The 23,315-nt window shown below is 39.4% G+C and overlaps 1 protein-coding gene across 3 annotated transcripts in view; it reads left to right on the forward strand.

The window, feature by feature from the left end:
- Nucleotides 1-23,315, forward strand: part of IMPG2 (interphotoreceptor matrix proteoglycan 2) — a 61,721-nt gene that overhangs the window by 21,736 nt on the left and 16,670 nt on the right. For 2 of the 3 annotated variants that reach the window (XM_071808628.1, XM_071808627.1), the window contains exons 4-10: nucleotides 3,382-3,413; nucleotides 3,512-3,535; nucleotides 13,367-13,419; nucleotides 13,889-13,980; nucleotides 16,871-17,032; nucleotides 19,975-20,033; nucleotides 21,415-21,432. In XM_071808628.1, coding sequence (XP_071664729.1) covers nucleotides 3,382-3,413; nucleotides 3,512-3,535; nucleotides 13,367-13,419; nucleotides 13,889-13,980; nucleotides 16,871-17,032; nucleotides 19,975-20,033; nucleotides 21,415-21,432 — 440 coding nt within the window. The remainder of the gene's footprint in view (nucleotides 1-3,381; nucleotides 3,414-3,511; nucleotides 3,536-13,366; nucleotides 13,420-13,888; nucleotides 13,981-16,870; nucleotides 17,033-19,974; nucleotides 20,034-21,414; nucleotides 21,433-23,315) is intronic. The other variant, XM_071808630.1, reaches the window with a different exon arrangement.

Genomic DNA, 23,315 nt, shown 5'->3' on the forward strand with positions numbered 1-23,315 from the left:
TAGTATTATGGACTCTCATTAATTCATTACAATTTTGCATTATATAAAACTATGCGTTTGTTGAGAAAGGGAAGCACTAGTGCAACTGACACGAAACTCAGCTCCCAGCTCTAGGAGTACAATAGAATTAGTACATATTAGTATATATATAAAAATATAATTAATATAATATTAATGTGTTAATTAATATAAATAATATAATATAATATTAATATATATTAGTATAATAATGTTATGAAGGTCTCACTTCAAGCAAACTAATTTTTTACAAAGCATCTGCCAGAGGTTGCTTCACTGAGTGAAAACCAGCCCCTTGAGCTTCAACGTGGTGGCTGCTGCAATGTAGAACTATTTATAGATCACTTCAAGTATTCAAAGGATAAAGATGTTAATTAATCCTTGCAGATCCTTGTGTGGTATGTATGTTTATAACTCCATCTCATTAATGAAGGAACTGACCCAGAGAGGTAAGGTCATTTGGCAAAGGCTATTCTGTACTAAATGAGAAACCAAGCCAGTGTTAGAACTCTAGAGCCCTTGACTTCCAATTAGGGGAAACAGGTGCCTGTATGCCACAAAACTAAACAATGTCAGTGCTTGCAACCCCCCCCAAACCCGGGATGCAAGTTAGATATTTAAGAGAGAGGAAGCCAATTGCACCACAAACTATTGCAGACTGTGCTAGCTTAGCAATAAGGGGATGCTTTATTTTCATATCCTCAGTTGAAAAACTAGAATTTGGTGTTTTTACTATGTGTGTGTGTTTTTTTTTTTTTTTTTAGTCTGTATGACTGATCTACAATGTGTGAATTTGTTTTTCAGCCCTGTGTAGACTGTTAGAAACTGAAGCCTGGGCATTTGGATTATACTTTCCTTCTGAATTCACAATAAACCCTGACACTTTACCTGTGACATAAAGCTGCAAGATGATGATGATCTCTGTGTGAGACATATGGGTCTTAATGAATGACTTAATTCTTTTCTAAATTCATTTGTAATTTACAGTTCATGCATTTTGGTTTTGTTGTTTTTGCAATAGCTTCACAGCATTATACAGCAACCAAATGTAAGGGCGGTAATCTTTACCATTATGTCTCAAAACTTCATTGAATCCAGGGGTAGATTTTGTCTAAGAACTGCAAAAGTCAGGACATTTAAACAGTCATTTAAAGCATGTAATACTTTAAAGTTATTTTATTTCACAAAATATATGATTCACAATGAAGAAAGTATATTCTTTTCCAAACTAGGTGAATTATGGAATAATCCAGTTACCCCACACAGAGGGTCCAAGCCAATCATGCTGTATTAGGCTTTGCAAGTTTACTACAAAACTGGATGACAATTTAGTAATTTGATGCCTTTATTTGAAATGTGGAGGTAGTGTGTCAAATTTGTTATTCTAGGCCTTGGCCGTTACAATAATAATTTGGTGTTTCAGCCTGGGTTAAGTTCCTTTTATAATTTATTGAATAGAAGACTTGGAAATAACAAGACATGTTGGTTAAGTCCTGGGAGCCAGACTCAGAAAGATGGGTGCCTCAGGCTGTTCTGCACCAGAGCTTCAGTCAAGGCACCCCTCCCTGGAGCTCTCTGTTTCCTTGCTGTATGAAATGATCAGGACTACACTGACCTCTGCTGTCTATTGCCTTTGTGGTCTAATGGGTAAAGCTGCTGTGTACAGACTACCAGGTCGTATTAAAAATATATGTGGGGCCCTAGTAACCATGTTTGGTTTTTAATAGCACCTACAAACTGCCTCGAGTGATGGAATGTAGAAGAAAGTCTCTTTTCTAATGAACAAACACCTTTTACTAGAAGGGCTACTACTTACAGATAACTTTTCAAAAGCTTGTAGAGGGAATAAGTTTCTCTGTTCACTGCAGATCCCAGTGCACTAAAGCTGAGTACAAGCACTGTATAGAGCAGTGTAATGACCCCTTCAAAAATATGTGAGGTCTAGTACAGTCTTATTGGCCCCAAGTTAGACTTTTCACTGATAGACTACCTAGTCTTGCTAATTTCTTACTTTGTCACTTAAAACTGGTCTAGTTGTACCTTAATTTTTCATACTAAAGTATCTCCAAATACTTCATTTAATGGACTTGTATAATAAAGGTTGGCCAAAGGACATGCTGAAAAGTGAACTGACTGAAATTAGTATTTTGGCAAGCCCTCCTCAGGCTGATATCCAGGCTGCCTGCCGTTCTAGCTGTGATCAGACTTACTGTCCATAGATGTCCTGGACATAAGAGAAAGGTGGTCATTGGGGTGGCCCTGATCAATAAAGACTGAACTTCTAGACTCAGAAACTCAGGTGAGAAGAATGAGCGGGCTAATCTGTTCAAAAAGTCTCTTCTGCCTTTTTGCTCCTCCTTCACAAAAAGAATCACCAGGATAGCTCAGTGTGTCAGTCCTTAGTCTCAGTCCTCACTCCTATGAATACATATGGGTGTTTTGCAGAGAGGTTTTCAATATGGAAATACTATGTGTTAAGTTTATTGTAATTTAACTTAAAAGTGGATATTTGAGTTGATCCACTTTGAGTTGAGTTTTTACTGAAAAATATATCTGCATTGATTATGTAAAGAAAACCAGCCCAATAAACAAACTGCCAAACATCCCCTTTCCCCTGAAACCAAAGAGAAACAAAAGTTTTGTGGCTGGACAATAATCTTCTCTAAGTATTTTGTATTCTGTTTGTATCAATACAAGTGCAGGATAGAGCGTTATTCCTTAACAGCTACCGTGGTGCAAACTACACAGGGTCTCAGCCACTTGTTGTGGGGTTCCCCACAGTGTGACTCCTCTCTAGAACCAATGTCACTAACACCAGGAGAATTTTGATGAAAAATTGTGAACTACGTAGCCCTGCCTTAGTCTATATGCTCCGATAAATGGAAAAATATCCCTGTAAGTTGTATAACCCTAAACAAATTCATCAGACTAATCCTACTACATCACTTTAAAACTGTAACTGTACTTTCAAAAGGATGGTTTTAAATCTGTAGCGAAGTAGCAGACATAATAGTGTGTTTCTTAAGACCGCTTGCTTAAAAGGATCATATTGTTAGCCTCCTTGAAGGTGAGAGAGCATCGTTCCTGCAGAACTATGCAGGAAAATGCAGAAGCACAGAGCACCTTCTGACAATGCTCTTTACACCATCTATTGTTGAGTTTCAGTTTTATTTTGGAAAGTTAGGACACATTTTCTTTTTAGCTGGGACTTTGTTAATAGATTTTGAACTTAACAAACGAACATAGAACAAAGAATCGTTTTGACAAAGGGGAGGAAATAAAGTGGTATAAATTGCATTTCAATTCCTTTCACATTACGATACTCATATATATTTAGAGTTGGTTTGTTCATTTGTTTTCCAGAAACTGTCCTATACAAAGGAAGCAATGGGCAGGTGAGTATCTGTGTTTGCCTTGCATTTTATTCTCGCTGGAGATAACAGCACGGCTGAGTGGTGACATTTTATAACCATTTCTCTCTTTTTCTTGTCAGCTCCTGCACTGATTGGTCATGTGGGTAAGTAATTTTCCCTTTTTAAAGGCTCCTGATCTGTCCTTTCTCCAGTTCTTGCTGCTGCTGGAGTTGACTTGTGCACTGAAGATGAACAAAATTCACCTTTGTGCAAAAGGGCACATAGAAAAGTGTGGTGCAGCAATCCTGTGGTTCTCACATGTGCACGTCTCGCAGGCTGTCCTGGCATGCTCGACATGCTCAAAATATCTCAGCCAATCTGGGGCTTGTACTTTTGCTTAAGTATGTCATCACCTTGTTGGCCGTCAGGCAAAGATGGAGGCTATTTACCTGAAGAGATTTAGTGGGGGAAATCTATTTTGGGAAAGAGATGTGTCCATAGTTACTTGTGTTAGTGTTCTGGTTATCCTGCAAACCTTTTCCGAGGGCTTTAAGGTAATCCTGGTCATCATTAGAACAAGCAAGAAAGTGGAATGTTTCTGAAATACTTTTTAAAAATACTTTTGAGCGTTGTGGTCTAAAAACCAGTTACAATGGAACTGGCTGCTTGGGCTCCTCACGCTTTTTTCAGGGCAATAAAAGTGAAAACAAGTCTGAATTGTGGTTTTTTGTTTGTTTGTTTTGTTTTGTTTTAACCGAAGCAAACCTCAAGTTGATCAGTTATTTTTGTATCTTTTTTGAATGGAAAGAAAACCCAGTTCAAATTATTATTACTCTGTTCCAACTCAGAGCTTAATCCAAGCTGTTATTTTTAGAGCAATTCAGACCCAAACAACCTAGTTCTGAACCCATCTCAAAAATTGGCAGGTTCAAGTCCCTACTTTACAGGCCAGATAAAGCTGTGATGAATAATTCACTTACTGGGAAGAGCCATCGCTTAACAGACTTCCAAAAAGCTTCAATGTCCTAAATGAAGTATCTTCATAATGATTTTTAACCACAACATTATATGTTAAAACTAATAACCTATGCTGATAAGGGCAAAAGGATTCCTAAGAGATTGATTTCTCTCTGTCCTGTTGAGCTCAACACTCCTCTGACATGAGCACTCCCCAAGGCCTCCAGGTCAACTGGGTAGTGTACATCTGTTCAGAACTTTCTGTGTTGAGAGTGCAACATTGACCAAACTTTTATATGCTTTTGTTTTCAAAGAGAAAATAAATTTAAAAAATAATCCTGTCCTCATAAACTTTGTGGGTGCAATTCTTTCTCATGAGCATCAGTCATTCTCTAAACTTGCTCTTTACATTAATGGAACCACATCTTCTTTATCAGAAAATGTGAATTCAGTGAAACAGTTGTCTCAGTTCAAATGTTGAAGACTCCGAAAAAAAATTTATCTTTCTGAATAAGTTTGAGTTTGAAAACCTATTGTATCTCTTCATGTGATCATTCAGGAAATCTAGTAAATGTGGAGATGTGTGAGAGGAACTGGAGTCAGCAAAATTAATCTACTGTCATCACATGCACTGGGCTACACAAGCTAGCAATGGGAAAGCCCAGCATTCAATTGAAAGTTGGACTGGTGTGATTAATGTTGTACTTGTACAAAAGCCAACCTATCAAGTGCTTTGTGACAGGCATTAAAGGAACTCCAGTTGACAATTGGCAAGCTTTACCCAACTCAATTCATTGTGGGGCTATCTTGCATCTCTCTCAAAAATACACTGCTCTTATCGCAGTATATATTACTTCAGGTTGTTCATAGCTTTAGGATGGGATCTTTGTTATCGCAGTCAGTTTAAACTTTGGTTTTACAATATCTTTTTCTATAAAAAATTTTGTTTGTCTTGTGCTTGGATATGATAGCATTTTATAGCATAAAGAGAGTGATACAGGTGATATAAACAGATTTGCTCTGGGTAATAGAGTGTCAGGAAGAAATTAATATAAATTATTTTGGCAATATTAAAACCCACAAACCTTATTCTAAGAGTGTTCTGGGTATCTTAGAACATTCCTGGTTTAAGATGGGAAATTTGTAAGCCAGGGCCATGTGAAAACAAAGCCATGATTGGCTGCCATGGCTAGATGATGTCTCATCTAACTTCAGATGTCTTCCATCAAGAGGAGTGAGTAAGCCATCTCAGTATTGCCAACAGCGAATGTTATTTTTTTTTCTACCAAAAATATATTAGACCTCCCAGTACACACCAGAATAAAATGAAGACCTTTTAAAAATATTCTTTAAGAAGTCAAAGTACCCTACCCAGGATCACCCCCAGTCTTTAAGGCACAGTGTGGGAAATAGAGCATCAGGTCCCTCCTGCACGGAAGGAGATATTAGTGCCACTCAGCCATCTCCTGGGCAGGGCTGTTGTCACCTGCTGATGCATGTGTGCAGAGTGAGGCTGGTCCAGTGCAGGGCAATGCTGTGACTTGAGCCTGACTGTCTTGCCACCCAGCTGTGTCAGAACAGGGAAATGACCTGGTCTCATGTCTTAAGGGATGAAAGGACTATCCTAAGGCACCAGCTTCAAATATATAGCTGAGATGTTCAGGTGAGGCTCCCACATTATTAGGGAAGGACCAGCTTCTCCAGAGGATGCCTGGAAGCAGAGGCCTGACAGAGGTGCTCTGGCTTGTCCTCTGGGGAGCTCAAGTTTCTCTGATGGATGTGCAGAAGCAGTCATTTTAGTCTGGAGACCTAGCATTAGGCATATTTCTCAGTCTGCTTTTCCACTGATAAGAACAAAGGAAATTTTGCAGTAGGTTCATTTTCTAGAACATAGCCCAGACAACGAGAAGCTAGAAGAGTGTTTTCTTTTTATGAGCTTTAACTTTTTTTTTTTCTCTGTGAAACAATTGTTTCTGTGAAGTGATTTCCTAATTTGGGGCTTATGTGGAACAGAAGACAGGCTCTTGATATCTGTTGGTCATTTTAACTACACTACCTTTCTAGATTAAAGCAGAACTGTGCCGAAAGCTATAAACAGTTGTAGAACTGAAGCTGTGATTTAGGTAATTTAGTGTGTGTCATATAATCCCACATAGATGTCAGTGCTGTGTCTCTATGTAACTGGAAAATGCTAGCATAGTTTTAGTGTAGCCTACAGAAAGGTGTCTTGTACTTGTGTAATTTACTTCCCAGAATAACTCACAATCCGGCATTACTGACAATTACGTAATAGCAGGATGGAAGTTTGTTCCCGTAAGGCTGATGCACGCATTCACGGAGGTCAAATGCTCAGCCAGCCTGACCTTTTAAGGAACTGGGAGATTAACCTAGAATACCACTGAGGAGGAAACCTCAAAGGAAAAGTAATAGATGGGACATAAAGCAGACATGTATGGAGCAGCCCAGTGGACATTGTGGAGTTTTGTCCCAGTTGGCAGTGTGGGAGCACTACATCACTAAAGACTTTTAACAACTGGTTTATTCAGGAGGTTACTGGGGCTTTGCATAGCGGATTTTGCTCTCTTAGTTTTGATGTATGTCTTGTGACAATAGGACAGTCGTTTTGTCTAATTCATAGGGGGTCAAAAGCCAGATCTTGAGAATCAACTGAAGGCAAAGGAGTAGCATCAAACTGTTGCCATAGAAAACTAGAGCTTTTATGTCAGAGCCTTGCTTGAGTGCTGTATGCACAATAATATACTGAAAAAAAGATAGTAGTTGAAAAGGCTTAAGATAACGCGCTACTTTTTCAGATGTGGCTATTAATGTCAAATTAAATTAACCGAAGCATGTGTCCTTTCTGACTGGTACTTGCTGATTCTGGACTCACTGAAATTAGTCACAATAAGTCATGTCTGGACTTCCTTTGTTCTGTCCATGTTCTCTGCTTTGAAATACACTAGCCAGTTGAGGATCCATATTTCATCAGTGGTGGCAGCAATGGTTGACGATGTTATCAACTCAAATTTTGTACCCTTTATCTAAATGTGCTTCACTGAAAGAGAGTTTGTCTTCTGTGCTGGGATCATTTCAACAGTTCAGCAGTTCTGCCTGCAGTGAAGAAGAAACATACGTGAGCTCCCTTACTGTCTGCATGTGGACTTGGCAATGATATTGCTCATTTCAGAAATTTTTGAGCATCTGCACAGCTTTATCCCATTTGAAGGGTTCCACCCTGTCTGTCTTCAGTTGTGTATTTTCTTTTGTGCTCCCTACTATCAGGTAGCAAATATGAAAGATTTGTCCTGCTTGACTTAAAACCAAAAGATGTCAAAATTTAAAAAAAAAATCTAAATAAAAATGAAGGTAAATGCAAGTACAGTATAAAGGAAGTGAATCTAAATACAAGGCTCAGTCTTGCATTCTGCACTTACATAAAAATATTTCTGAATTTGCATACTTCCAAGTTATGTGACTAAAATATATGAAAAGGAGAAAATCAGACCATAAAATAATTTTCTCCTTTTGTCTTCAATATAGCCATTGAAATAAAAATGTTTAAGAAAAATAAATGATTGACACAGCAAATTAGACTGTAGGACATTCAATCTGATAAACAATACCAATCATTGATAAACTGATGGATGCCTGGTACATGTAGTACAAATTTGAAGATGTCGCCCTCTTCAACAATAGAATTGAGTTTGTGTTAAACCCTGAGGAGTAATGTAGGGAAAAATGTAACTTATACCTTTGTAAAATTTCATGGGGGTGTGATGGTGTCACTGCCCCATTTTGACAGGTCCAGAGTAGCATTTCTCCATAATAACACAGTATGGCTGCACATAAAGAACTTGCTTAGGCTTTACAGTTGCCTGCGAGTCAATAGGACTCTATATGTGCTTTGGTGGACTGGAACCTATTGAATCTTTTCCTGATGCACCTGACGTCACGCAGAAGTATATACCATGGCGTTTGAAAAAGAGGAATATAGGCTGTATTTGTGAGTTGTGTTTGCTGTATTAGTATGTAGAGGCTGTCCATAAGCACTGTTTGCTTCAGATCAACTTCTGAGGCCCTTATGGGTCTTGTCTCACACCTGCCTAGATCCTGGTGTCTAACAGAGCTGCATGATCTGAAACTGGTTGTTTCTGCCAAGGAAACACGGTGCAGTGTTGTTCGTTCTGCTGTTTAGACATCTGCTGGTGCATATTCCTTCCTGCCTCTCCATACATATGTGTATGTTTTTATATTTTGCTTACTGCTCAGCCAAGGTGGTCCAGGGCATCATTCTTGCAGGTAGGACAACAGAAATTACATTTAGTATGTATGTGTCTCAAATTCTTGTGCTGGAATGTAGTTTTCTCACTTGGAGTGGCTTGCTTGTGTAGGTATAATTAAAGATAAAGCCTGGGCCCTGAATTAATCCTGGGCCAAAAAAAATCCCTTATATCTTAAATGGTGTGACTGAAAGGGAATTTGAATCTATGTTTACCTTGAAGAGCAGTGTGTACAGGCAAATCAGTATATGCATTGTGTGCAATTTGAGTGACTTCCTTAGAGATACCTAGTACTATTGCTACTTTTTAAGGAGATAATAAAGTGAAAAAATGAAAAATTAAAATGTTAATTGGAAGTAGAAGGCAAAAAGAAAGAAAGCAAAATTCACTGTTCTGGTAAAGCAATGAGAAGCAAGGTTGTGCATAAAGTGAAGTTCATTATAGCACATTTTCTTAAAACAGGATTTTTATCCTCCTGAGAAAAAGTGATAACTGTTAGTTTGACCAAATTCAGTACCTGGCTGGTCTTGCTTGGTTAGATTCATTAGGATTTTACTAGGTGTTATTTAAGCTCTTGGCTTTTAATTTTCAGCCAGCTGTGAGCTGGAATTTTGTCAGAAAATTGGTTAGCTCTTGGGGCCTTGTATTTAAAGGCCCCTCAGTGCCAGTAAGAATATATTACCTGGCTTTGACAAAGAACATGGCCTGTTGCTGCTTAAGGTGATGGCTCTGCTATGTTGTAAGTAAATGACAGTGGCCTTATTCTCACCTTGCTTTTCAGCACTCTCAGGGTTGCTTGTCTGTGGTTGCCACTACATGGCTAAGCTGGAGTCTAGGCTGATGATACCAACTATGCACTGCTCACTTGAGTCGGGGACTGAGTCCTCTGGGACCTTAAAACTTGGAGAATTTTATTTTGATATGTCTGTAATCTAGAAGGAGTACTGTAGACAGCTAATTTTAGGCTTTTCCATTTGCAAACTGCTCCTCTTTTGAAAGTGTGATTTACACTATCGTGTTCTCTTTTCTTGTCTACTTTGATAATTTTTCCTTTAAAACCTACAGAAACTTAGTTGAAATTTATCTTGTGGGTACATTGGCAAACACAGCTGTATCTGGCCAGGGCTGCCCTGGGCTGTGCACAGCCGATTCCGGCCCACCCACCACAGAGACCAGCTGAGCCCCAGAGCCATGGGGGTGGCACCTCAGGGAAAGCCTGTGTAAGAAAGTGCAAGACACTGCCCAGGGAAAGGAAGAGGGAACAAAAAGAATGAGAAATGGTGGCATAGGGAACACCAAGGTGAAAGAGGGAGGAGGAGGCAGCATTCCATGGTGGAGCAGGTATTCCCTGCAGCCCAGGGAGGACTCACGCTGGGGAAATGGGGCTGTTTAGCCTGGAGACGAGGAGGCTGAGGGGACACCTTATTGTTGTCCACAACTACCTGAATGGAGGTCGTAGCATGGAGCGTGTTGGTCTCTTCTCCCAAGTAGCAAGTGATAGGACAAGAGGAAATGGCCCCAAGTTGCACCAGGGGAGGTCTAGATTGGATATTAGGAAAAAATTCTTCACGAAAAGGATTGTCAGGCATTGGAACAGGCTGCCCAGGGAAACAGTGGAGTCACAATCCAAGAAGGTGTTTAGAAGGTGCATAGATGAGGTTCTTAGGGACATTGTTTAGAGCCAGAGTTAAGTTATGGTTGGACTGAATGATATTGAGGGTCTCTTCCAACCAAAACGATTCTAGAATTCTGTATTTCTATGTTCTCTGAGGGAACTGCTAACCCTGAAGAGCCCAGACTGGGTAAAGGAGACAGGAATGAAGTTGAGCCTGGGAAAGGGTGGAGGATATGTGGCGTTTTGATGTTTATCTTTTTCCTACTACCCAAACCTATTTAAATACGCAAGAAATTAATTTTCCCTAAGATGAGCCTGTTTTACCTGTGGACAAAATTAGTAAGCGATCTTCTATTTTTACCTTGACTCAGTAGCTTTTTCATCTCATTTTCTCCTGTCTCATAGAGAAGGGGGAGTGAGAGCACAGCTGGGTGGGCCAGGGCTAACCCACCACAGAACTGGGTGCTCAGGTCAGTTGGTCAGGTCATCATTTAGGTCCTTTAGAGATGCCCTAAGCTGCAGCAGACATTTGCAGTAGGCTGGCAGATGTGACACGCGATCTGTGAGCCACTGGTGCCTTCTGGGGCAGCAGCTGGATGCTCCTTGAGGTGTACTGGGCACTGACCTGTTGGCCAGATCAAATCCTGGGAGTCTCAAGTTAAGCTCAGAGCATGATTTATTCCACCATAGCAAGTCGTGTTTCTTACTGTCCCCTTCTAAAGAAAAGGGGATTGATACAACACTCGGCTGATATTTATAGATGGGTTTGTGCACTGCAGCTGAACAGAACATTACAAATCCTGCAGCAGAGTTGTATCACTGTACATCCCTTCACTTTTTTGTTCTGACCCTAGTTATGCTAATCAGTTTGTAATATGTAAAAGCCCAAATTGTTTCATCTCTCCTGAAAACTAGAATCTTATTTGCTTCTGAACATACCATCATTAAATATGATGCACTAATACGCTTTATTTACTGATGCTGTAAATTTGTATACATGTAATCTAATGTAATGTATACATGTAATCTAATGCCTAATGTAATCTAATCTGGTATACATGTAATCTAATGCCTATTGAAATTCGTAATAGTAATGCATAATTGGAGTTAGGTGAATTTAATTGGAAAAAATTTAATCTGAACAGCTAATAATTAAGTAATAGTTATTATTTCAGTTCTAAGATTGTAAACAAATAAGAAAACTAAATCCCTCTAAAATATAACCAGTATTCTTAAGAAAGTTTAAATCCTTTTGATATGTTGGGGTGTTTTGTGTGGTGTTTTGTTGTTGTTTTTTTAGCAGAAAGAAGTTGGTGGTTTTTGAATGAGTTACTTGTGACTTTTTATATGTATGATGGCAATGACAGAGAGGATAAGCGAGCATATCTAGTCTAAATCATACTTGCCAGCAGAATTTGGCTTTCCAGTCTTGGAAATCATTCTAAGATTTACTGACATTGTCAAGAATGGATAGAGAGTTACCTTGCGCTGTGCTGGCTGAAAACAGGTACCAGTGTCCACGAGATGGAAGCAGACACAAATAACTGTACATTTCAAAGCTTGAATAGAGCTCATCAGCTTTAGTTGTTCAAGAAAATACACAAAGGTGCTGTTTAAACTCTTGAATAAGTATTTTCTGCTTTGTTCATCTGGAGGTTATTTTATTTTTCATTAATGTTTTATGATAGTTGTGTAGATCTCACCCTGTCAGTTTAACATTCCCTGAACTTACTATATTTTGTTATAGTTAACCATTATGCACAGGGCTAGCCTGGGCCTCCTGGGAAAGGATGGGTGAAGAGATTCTTGACTTAAATAGAAAAATACATCAGATTTGTCTTCAGGTCTGTTTATTGGCAAGTGTTGTGGTCTCAGAGGGGCAGGGGGAGTAATAGAGTTTGAGATGCTAACTCAGTAAAACTCTCATATATTTGATCATATGCTTGTGCCCTCGTATCTTTAGTATGGAAATTTGGATCTGGTTGTCTGACTGGTGCTGCAGGCCTTTGGGTTTTTTTCTGAGTGATACAGAGACTGATTACACATCCTGAAGGAGGCAAAATATCCGTCAACTTGGACTGGCATTTTGCTTGAGGACAGACTGCAAGACCAGTAACCTAGTATGTGAATCAAAAATGAAACCTGGCAAGGCTAGGAACCATGGCTCACAGAGTATCGGTGCTTGCATGTACTACAGCGAAGATGCCTTGCTGCAATGCTTATTTTATGGCTCAAGTATGACCACCAATAAAAAAGGAGTTCTTTTAGAAGTGAGAGAAATATCTCAATGCAATGAACTTCAATGATTTTCTGAAGTCTGAAGTTCAGTTTTTCTCTAGCACTTCAACTTCTGATCTTATAGATTGGGCTGTGTATATTAAAAATACGACAAACCTGAAAAATAATTTTTTCTTCATTCAAGAAAGACTCGTTTCTGTCAGAGCATGTCTCTCACTCTCAGTAACTTGACAGTTGTTCAGGGCTTGCAGAATTGTCCCCAAAGAGACTGAGTTTACCATAAGAGCCATGTCAAAGCTGTTGGTTTTACTTCAGGCTGACACTCTTCATCTGATTTTTATCTGAAATGTTTTGCATATTTGGTGTAGAGTTGTTTTATGTATGTGTGAAGGCAGTGATTGGATTTGGAAACTGATGCCTTTTGAAGATTTCCAAATAAGCAGAGTAAAAGTCATGATGGAAAGAACCCATCATTTTATAGTGATTTCAGTAGTTATGATGTTTTAGCGCACTGGAGAGTATTTTAAAAACTCAGCATTTTATAGAGTGTTACAGGTTATCTTTGTATTTTATCTCTGGTCTTTGCATTTGCTTCCTTTACAGAACTGCTAGAAAGCAAAATGTATTTTTGGGTGGGACTCCAAGTCAGTTGGAATATAAGGAGGTCAACAACCTGGAGAGGCACATGATGTGTTTTGTGATGCAAGTGATCCATTATACAAATTGCAAAAGATAACTGAAATATTGTGAAGCCTAATTTTATGGTGTTACCAGCAAAGTCGTACCATGACAAATTTCTTCTGCTAACACGCGTTTTGATGTGGCAGCAGACTGCAGATAAATAAAAACCTAATAAATCTATTTCACCATGTCCAACTCAAATTTCTGATTTTATTTTTATTTAGCAGTAGTGGGACTCCAACTCCAGCTTTGGATGCTGATGTTACCACACTGAGAGGTCAGTTTTCATCTAACTCCTGTCAAGGCTGGTTCTGAATTACTAGAAAATTAAGAAATTTGATGGGTTTTGGATTTGAGAAAAAAAAATGTGAATTTTTGCATCTCAAATAATGCTGTTTGGGATCTGGAGATCACGTTATATGCTGACATTATTTTGTTATTGTATGAATCGTGAAAATGCTACTTGAGAAGTTAGTTCTGTGCACTTTTTACAGCACTTCAAGTTCCGAAAAGTACATCTGCTTAGACAGAACATTAGCAATTTATTCTGATTAGTGTATGTGATACTTTTCCTCAGGCTCTTCAGGTGTTTCCTGTGTTGTTTCTGTCATGATTATGACAATAGGAATAAAATTTTACTGTTAGTTTATGCTTGCTGCACTGCTTCTGTGTGTATCTACATGTACCTGGGTATAAAGCAAACAAACAAATCCAAACAAAATAATACTGCTCTCTCTCAAACGCAGATGCAGCTGCCAATGTTCCTCCCCCTCATGAGATCTCTGTTGAGAGTCCTGTGGGTGGTACTGTCCATGAGATTGAAGATTCAGACACTACTGTGAGTGTTTCTTGTTGTTGATTTGGTTTTTGTTTGTTAATTTTGGTCAGCATTCTGTTAACTTTCCTTAATAATATTGTTTGTGGTCACTTGCATTTCCTAGTACTTGCAGTTTTTTGTTAGCACAAATTATGATTTCATAAAAACAGACTGTGAACTTTAGAAAGATTTAAAATAAGTTCCTGGGTAGGTATTTTTTCATTTGCAGAGGCTTTGCAATGCTGCTTCTCCCCCAGTGAGAGAGAACAGACCAGTTGAGCTATCAGGTGAGGATTTTGCTAGTTACATGGGACCAGACAGGGAACACCTAGGGCCTTTGGAAGCTCCAAGAAGAATGTGGAGCAGTACTGTTCCTATGGAAATCCAAGACACCTTAAAGTGCCGTAGCAGTCGTTTTGAGGGTCCACGTGGTATAACAGTATAGGACAGCAGAGAGGTGGCCTAGATAACCTTGAAGATTCCTTCCAATTCTCTGCTCCTATTTCTCTGCCTACATAGGTCAACTGTTACTTGCCATCTTACAGTCACGCTTACCTTGATATGGAAACAAAACTCCTGACATCATGTACTTAACACATTTCTGTAAAAGTGAGCTGGCTTGTCGAAGTGCTGACCACCACACAAGTCTCAAGGAAGTATTTACTTTCAGGAAAGAGCTCCTCTGGATTAAAGTTTAAGCCCAAACTCTAGATTCCAACTGCAGTATTCATGAGCCTACATGACTGAAGAAAATTTTGCAAAACAGTGGTATGAATCAGCTGGCTTTTGTTTTCTTATAAACGTGAAACTCTCAGTGGATTTACTGAGAAGCTTACAAAGTTGCACATGCTGCATAGAAGTACAAGCTGATTTATAGTACTGGGTTTAACTGCGCACCATTCTGTAACCTAGCGTGGCCATAAAACAAAACTGGGCTGAACTGTGCTTTCTTCTAGAGCTTTCAAGGCTGACTGTGGAGCTCTGATATTGTGCTTCCAGAAATAGATACTGAATATGAAACAGGCAGATAGTTTCTGACTCAAGTCCAGGGTCTGGCTTTATATTATATACCAAGAACACTTGTGGTTTGGTCCTATGTACACCATTATTCTTTTTTGAAACAGAGCTGCGTGAGCAGAGAACAGGACCACTCAGTAAATCAGAAAGAAACCAGAATTAGCTTGCTGCTGCTACAGTGTTGTCACTCTATACAATTACATCACACCTCATCATTGCTCTGTGCAGCCAAAATGCATTGCAGATTACAAGACCAAGAATGAGCAAAGCTCATCTTCTGCACTCATATATTGACTCTACTTTTGGTTTTGGGCAACTGATAAATGATTGAAACTACATGGTGTTGTGAACAGCCATGTGGTATCAGCATGTATATGAGTATGTGTCTTTCAGATGCTAACTAGCTTTGTGTACCAGTTATTATGGTCCTTAACAAAGTTATCTAGTAAAAAATGGATAGAGGGGAGAAGGAGAATTTAGCTAAACGTTTTTAGAGGGTCACTGAACAATGTTTAAGTTGCTCACTGCTGGTAACTAAACTTTCTGGAGAAAGTTTTTTCCATTTCCTGCACCGTACATAACACAAGCTGCAGTTTTGCTGAAAAAGGTCTGTTTTGTTGGCTCCCTTTTTACCTTTTTAATGGGGAAAAAGCAACAACTGCATGTAAATAGCCAAAGATATTTGGCTATTTGGCTAAAGTTAGCTTAAGCCAGCATTCCCTTCCCTCCCCCACAAATCTCAATTTTTTGTTTTAGAACAAAACCATAAAACAAGGTCTGTTTTTTCTCATGTCTTTCAGTATACCACGAGGAATAGCAGGCTGGTTGTAAAATACTAGGGAACCAAGCAGAAAGTGTTCTTCCTGTGTTGCTCAGTCATTCAAATTAGATTAAAACTTGGAATTTACTGCTGCCTGTGGCAGCCACAATAGCTACACATTTCCCTGATGCATTGCACAGGCACTGCTGCAGGGCTTCTCGGGCAGCTGTAGACCTGCTAGCTGAAGCCCGCCACTTCAGTTCAGCAGAGGCCCCTGCAGGTATCCCAGTGCCCATCATGTCTCTGAGGGGATCCTTCACTTACTGAGGTTGAACAACATGGGGAGTTGTTCTGCATGTAGAACTTGGCAAAGGTAACTTGTCTTCCAGGTGGAATAGCAAATAGGAGCCTTGTGATAAATGAGTAAATTTGGGGTAAATCAGCATATTGCTGACTGGGCTCAAGCAAGCTGTCGGTGTATCCGCAGTTGCACTTCAAATTGCCTCACGGGCATTCCACACAACTGATTTAGGTTCTAGCTGGGGTCAACTAAATGGCATTGCACTAGAGTAAAGATGTGCAGAAGGAAAATAGAATTATCTGCAGATAGTTCTCAAAAAATATTCTTGCTTAGTGGATTGCATCATTAGTTGACACCTCTGTCCCTCAGGCTTCATGACCACCCCATTACAGTGCAAGGTAAACAGTGGTGCTGATGGCTCAAGTGAGCATGCTGTGCTTTGGACTGCAGTTTTCACATGTCATTAAACATATCCATGACCTTCAGTGTGACTCATCAGTAGTGCCTTGAGGTGTTCCTGTCCATGCAACATTTATGGAGAGGGTTCAGGTCTTCTGCCCCATCATGAGCTGGAGAAACCTCTGGATTTGCAGCAGCTGGAGAAGCTTCTGGCCTGCATAAGAAGGATGTTTGGACCCGGGCTTAGGAATGTAGCGTACTGCTGACAGATAGCATACCCTATGTGCCCATATGTATCTAGGGATGCTTTTTACTTGGATAGGTAGGAGTCTGGTCTGTGGTGAATAACAAGGATTTATTTCTGGGAAAATAACAAAGGGCAAAAGAAAAAAAAACATTAAATCTTATTTTCTCCCCTTTTCCTTCCCTTTTAGATCAATAATGAGATAAAAAAACAGGATGAGAAGTTAATGAGACCTGTAACTGACCAGATGATTGAGTTCAGCATTTTGATTGCTGGTGAAAAGTACAGTGAGGAGCTGAATGACCCAGCTGCTGTGAAGCGTCAACTGCTCTCTGAACAATTCCTGTCTCAGGTGATTACCCTCCCTGACTTCCTTTCTCTTTTGCTGGCTCTGCAAAGCAATAGTAGCAGGTAGCTCCTGTGTTAGGAGCTACCTTCTTCTCATGGTCTCTGCAGAACCAGCTTAGGGCTTTTGTTGCCTGAGGCTGGCTGGAAAATATGCACTTGCTATGAGAATACTCTGTTTTGTCTGACGTGATGATCTTTTTGAAGTAGCAGTGTCATATATTGTGTGTGGTATACCAGCTGGCAAGGACCGATTACTTTACTTTTCTTCTTGTGTTTCACATGAAATAGCCTGCTATCGATTTTACAGGCAAAAGAGGTAAAAGTATCCTTTTGGGAGGAACAGAAAATTATGCTGAATCCCTGAATGGGGACATACTCTAAATATGAGACCTTTCTGAGGGACCGCTCGCTCTCTTTTTCTCTCTCCCTCTGTCTTTCTCCCTTTTTCTGGTTTCATTAATTTACTTTCCCCCACATTAGTGAAAGAAACAACGCCACATTATTAATAAATGAAAAACATTTCCACTTACTGTAGCCCTTTTAAAGACCTGTTTCTACTAGGGCTAACTTTGGCCTTGCCATCCTTTCAGAATTTTTCAGTACCTCTCCCTCCCTGTCAGTGTTACTGCAGAAGAGCTTTTAAACTCACAGAGAAGTCACAAGATTCTTGTTTGCCTCTTGATGCAAATTCTTTAGTTCTTAAAAGTTTTAGGACGTCAAAATCTTAAATTTTAAAGCTATATTTAACATCTCTTTTGTGACCGGTCTAACTAGAGTTGATTTCTGTGCTTTCTAATCTCATTGTCCTGTTTTAATTCTTCCGTAAGATAGTTGGTTTGAAGCTGGGGAGTGAAAAAGATAATTTGAAGGTCCTAGCAAACCAGCCTGGTGGCACTCTCAAATGGCAGGAGATGAATCAGCTGCAGTTCAGAGCCATCAGCCTGCGCTGGGGCAGGGCTGGAAGGCAGCTGGAGGAATTCAGGTACAGCAGCACAGCACTGATGTGGAGTGCAGGCACAAGGCGTACAAGTCCATCAGCATCTGCCTGTTATGTTATGAGGGCACGCCTTGGGTCTCCTGCAGAAGCTGAGCACTGAAATGGGATTTAGGATATCTGAAGGATTGTGCCGTGTCCAGATTTTAGACTGTAGAAGAAACTCTGGCATCAGTCTACATCTGTCTACACAGAGCCGGTGATAGGTGGGGAAACTGGAAGAAGTCACGAATAGCAGAACTGCTAAGGAGCGACATTTTGAATGAATCATTGTGCACTGCAGTGAGATACTCTCTGAAATCTAGGCTGCCAAGATAACTCTTGCTCTTCATTTATGGCCAGTATCAGCAGTGCATATGAGCACATTTTAAACCCCTCCAGCCTCAGAAGGGTCCTTAAATACGTGCTTAAATCCCATTGGAGTCAGTGGGAATAAACCACGGTTTAGACTGTTAGGCAACTACTTCAAAGAAAAAATACAAATGTGTGTATACATATAAATATACACATATATGCATGTTTTATTAAAACTTGATTTCTAGTTAATTTAATTACAATTAAAAGTTTTAATTCGTATGCTGCAAAAGTACTGGCCCACCAACATAAAAATGTATATTTAACGCATGATCATATTGCTGGCTCCTAACTTTCCACTCCCTATTGCTTCCGTTATGGTTTTTATTTTGTTCATAATGATGCTAATTTCATTACCATCATTTTCATGGGGCAGAGACTTTGTCTTTCCTTTCTCTTGGGAGAGGCACCTGGGATGCCATACAGCAGCACATCATGCGTCTTTTCTCTAGCTTTGCTTCCTTCTTAGTCCCATTTAGTTGGGGTTCTCTGCTGAATTCCTTTTCCTGGGATTAACCCTGTGCCAGATCCAGGGCCAGATGGGAAAGAGATGTACTCTTCACTGCAGCCAAAAAGCATCATCACAACTGTCACAAGTTGCTAGTGTAGGCTAGACATCTTAATTTTCCTAGCTGGTGGCCAAGTAGCAATGCCATAGTGTGTGTGTGTGGAAGAAATGTCAGATGGGACAGAGTCCACCTGGCACATGGAAGTTCCACTCCTTTGATCCCTTGCCTGGTTTTCTCTGTGCTTGGATAAAGAAGCTCTTGAAAAAAAAGGAAGTCAGCAGCACTTAGATTGTTTAAGTCTCATCAGAGACAGTTTAAAAATAGGAAGACTGGGGAGAGGAAGAAGAATTTGAGGAGTAGAAAGTAACTGGCAAAGATCTTTTGGGAGGAAAAATACCAACCCCAAACCAGCATGAACATGCAATATTCTGTTTCTTGTTTATGTCTTGTGCAATAGAGTTGACTACTGAATTAGGCCTGGATGTGCTACCATTTTGCTGCCCTTAGTCATCTTTTTGGAGTAGCACTACCAATCACTTCTGCCCTTTCTATGCTTAGAGCAGCAGAGGAGAGCTGTGGTTTGCACTATGTAATGCGTTAGTGGCTCTCTGGAGTCTAAGAAGTCCCTGTTACTATGGTGGCCACTGCTCCTCTTGTTTAAGTTGCTAATGTCCAAAGCATTTTCCTAAATTCTTTTTAATCCAAAGAGGTTTGAGAGACAATGGAAACCTTTTGGGAAGAGAAGGGTTCGTGCTGCATAAATAAGAGGAAAAAATGTAGTCTGCTATGGGTAATGCAGATCTCTGCAGAGTCTGTTTGCATTTCTCTCCCTTTGAATATTTCTATATAGTTCTTGGGGAATGCTGGATATTGTTCTTCATACTTTTGCTTTTCTAATATTGAAATGATGTCACCAAAACTCTTCTTTGACAAAGTGAGAGAATATTCAACCGTTTTTCTCCTATGAGAAATAACAGCTCAGATACATTTTTAGAAAATGTTGAAAATATTGTTGAAAATGTTGATTTTTCCCTAAATGAGTAGGGTGGAGGAAACCTGTGTTAATTTTTTGTCTTCCTCTTAAAATAGATCAAAAGGGTATTTGAAGGACTACCTGGATACAAAAGCATCCATGTCCTGGATTACAGGTAAAAAGATACTGATCCATACATGGCGATTGAAGCTGAGCATGTACGATGGTGCAGTGTGCTTGCACCACACTTGGAAGAATGTTGGGCATGTGTGTGGGAGTTTGTAGGGTGTGTTAACCAAAGGACAAGCGCTTTCATGTTGGTACCTCTGTATATAGAGGCTGAAATAGAAATACAGAACCATGTGTAAATGTAATCATCTCTCTTCTGCTCCTGGCATCCATCGGAGAATGGATATGCTTGCCTTGCTTTTATGACAATGCATTCTTATTCAAGATTCTATCTTAAAATTAAGAGAAGTCTTTTCTAATTTAAAATTACTATATGATACTTCTTCAATACTGTTGACCTGTCCTGGTATTAAACAACAAAGAACACAGAAACCTTTTTTGAAAAATGTAGTGTATTTAATTTTTTTTCCAATTTCTTAATGTTAATTTGGGATGACTCTAAAGACTGGTGTTTGAAATATGTGAAAGTCTTTCTCACATCGATCAAAGCAAAGGCTAGTGAATAATTTGACAAATGAGTTGCACTGTTTTAACTCTCTTCTTATAAACATTTTTAAAGACTAGTTTCGTCAAGTAAATTTGTGCTTAGAATGACATTTTAAGCTAATGTGGGAAAAAAAGGATCCCATGTATTATGTATCAAACATTTGATTTCTGAGTTTTGGGGTCACAAATTATGATTTTTCTTGAATAAACTGTATATCACTTTCAGTATCTAATGAGACTGTTCATAAGTTAATCTAAATTGTGTTTATTTGAGACGCTGTAAGCTGTGTTTCTTAGAATTTATTGGCTGGAATTTTCTAGCTAAAATACACACAAGTAACAAAGCAGCTATAGTGAGAAATGTTTTCTGGTTAGAACTCTAGACTGCATTTAGTTTCCAGCCTGGCAGGTAGCAAACCCTTCCACCTTGGTATTTGCAGTCTAATGCAATTGCAATCTCTTAGTCCCTTTGAGAAGACAAAAAGTTGGTATCTCTGGCAGAATACAGGAGGTGTGTGCTCTGCTGTGCATGACAAAAGAAGTGTTTGTAAAGGTAACCCTTAAGTAGAATTAGTGACCCTCAGTTCTCTTGGTACTGACAGCAATTTAACTGCATTATTTGCAGTAAGATGAGATGGCTCTGCTCTGTTGATTCCTTGTGATCAACTGGAAATATCTCAGTTCAGTAAAAGCAGAGCAGTGTGTTATGTAGCAGAATAACTATGCAACTTATAACCATTTTGCTGTGTGTGGTTTTTCAAATTTTTTGTGTGTCCTGTAGAATGCCCAAGCAAATTTTTCAAAGAGAGAAGACTTAAAGGAAATTATAGCATTGATTTAACAGGTTTTGCTGTTATGTTTTGTTTTGTTTCTATATTCAGCTCTCCTGAGGAGGACAGGTAAAGACAACTTTTAAATACATATTGCCATAAAACAGATGGAAAAATGTGTTTAGCTGGAGGACATTGTTTTGGGGATTTGTAGTTTTGGCTCCAGATTGAGATTGTTATCCAGCATAAATATTATGTGAGGGGCTTCTACCAGAAATTGTGAGGAACTGCTCTGTTTTGATTACGGATAAACCTGATTTTCTTATTTAAGTCCTAGTCATAAAATGCTACTTGTTGAAAGTCTTCCTAAACATAAGTCTGGCCTAACTTGTGTATAGGAGTCTCTTGTGTGAAGAAAGCAAAACTGCTTAATGATAGCTCAAGGTCTTTATACTTTGCAGCAAAGTCTTGGAGAGATATGTGATGATTATTATTATTATAGAAATTAAAGTAGGTAAGAAAAGCATAGTTTTCCAGCAAAAGCAGCTCACTTAGCTACTTCAGGGCCAGAGGTGCTGCACATTTTAGCAGTAGTTTTACTAATGTTCCTTAGCAGAAGATGGTGTCCGTCTGGAGTTGATTTTGTTAGACATATGCAGGTTAAGCATCCAAAATTTTCTGCCTTTGGTATTGTTTTTAGAATTTCACAAGACAGAAAATGAACTGCAGCCTTTAACTTACTAGATGTATTATTTTGTGTATTTCTCAGCAAATGTATAAGCAGCTTCCATAGTTTTACAGAGAATTTTAATTTTAGAAGAAAGGTTAGAAAACACAAACCTCTTCACAAACAATAGTGACTCAGAGCCATCCTCTACTCTGCACTTCTGCAGGCTGAGATGCATGAAACTATTTGCAAAGATTGTGTTCCAAGCACCAGACGTTTAAGCTGCTTCCAGACAGATGAAGGTGTCATTGTTATTAGTTAGGAATTATTAACTGCAACTGATAGAACAGTTGTATTAAGTCTAAATGTTACTTTTGAGGAGCATGCTGTATTCCACCTCTGCGGTGCCTTTTTCACCACTGTTGTCCTTTTCTATTTCCTCTGCTGACTGTTGGCGCCCATGGTGAGCCTATGCTGGGCTCATTTCAATGGCAGAGCGAGCAGTAAAACTCCAGAAGGCTGCTGGGTGTACTCAGGGTGTTTGCTGCTTGTGTCTCTCTTGTATCTGGCGCTGGGGTTTTAGAGACTTCTCTGGACACAGCCATTACTTCAGCAACCCAGTCCAGCTCCGTGGAATGAGGAAAACCTGTCTTTGGAGCACATTTTTCTAACACTTCATAGATTACTTCATTTTCTTGCTGTGCTCCATGTACAGCCAAACTATTTTATATTTTCTAAAGGTCCCTTGTGTTTATGCCCAATGTATGGTAAATCTGATTGCTACCTATGCTGTCATGTGGGAAATGTGGGACACATTCAGAAAAAGAAAATTTAGAAAATGGAGTTTAATATGAAAAAGCAAAGCTGTACACAGATACAGAACTTTTTTAAAGAACAAATGACCAAATAAGTCTAGAAAAATGTTCCCAATTATAAACTTTGTTAATTACTATTTTATAGCTACTAAAGACATTATTTCAAGCATGTTGACACTGCACAGTGAGAGTGATCAGGGCTCCCTCTTGCTCCTGTGAATTGCTGCCTATATACAGCCTGGTTTTCCTGGCTGTTTTGGTACCTCAGAGCCATTCCCATCATTTGCATTATCTTAAGATTGTCACTCACACCACTGCATGCTGGTGGGCCCATGAATAATGCTGTCAGAAAGCCAAAGTTTTGGTCTGCTTGTGGTCTGTCTACCATTCACTAGTAGAAGCACAGGGCTGGGACCAGACCAGATGGTGGGTTCTGGTAGCCTTTTCCTTGACAGCTCTGAAGTGGTGGAAAACACAGGCAGGCAGACACAAGTGTGAAAAGAATTATTTTTTTGTATCTCAAATCCTTT

The sequence above is a fragment of the Patagioenas fasciata genome, chromosome 1, assembly GCF_037038585.1.
Source record: "Patagioenas fasciata isolate bPatFas1 chromosome 1, bPatFas1.hap1, whole genome shotgun sequence".
NCBI lineage: Eukaryota > Metazoa > Chordata > Aves > Columbiformes > Columbidae > Patagioenas > Patagioenas fasciata.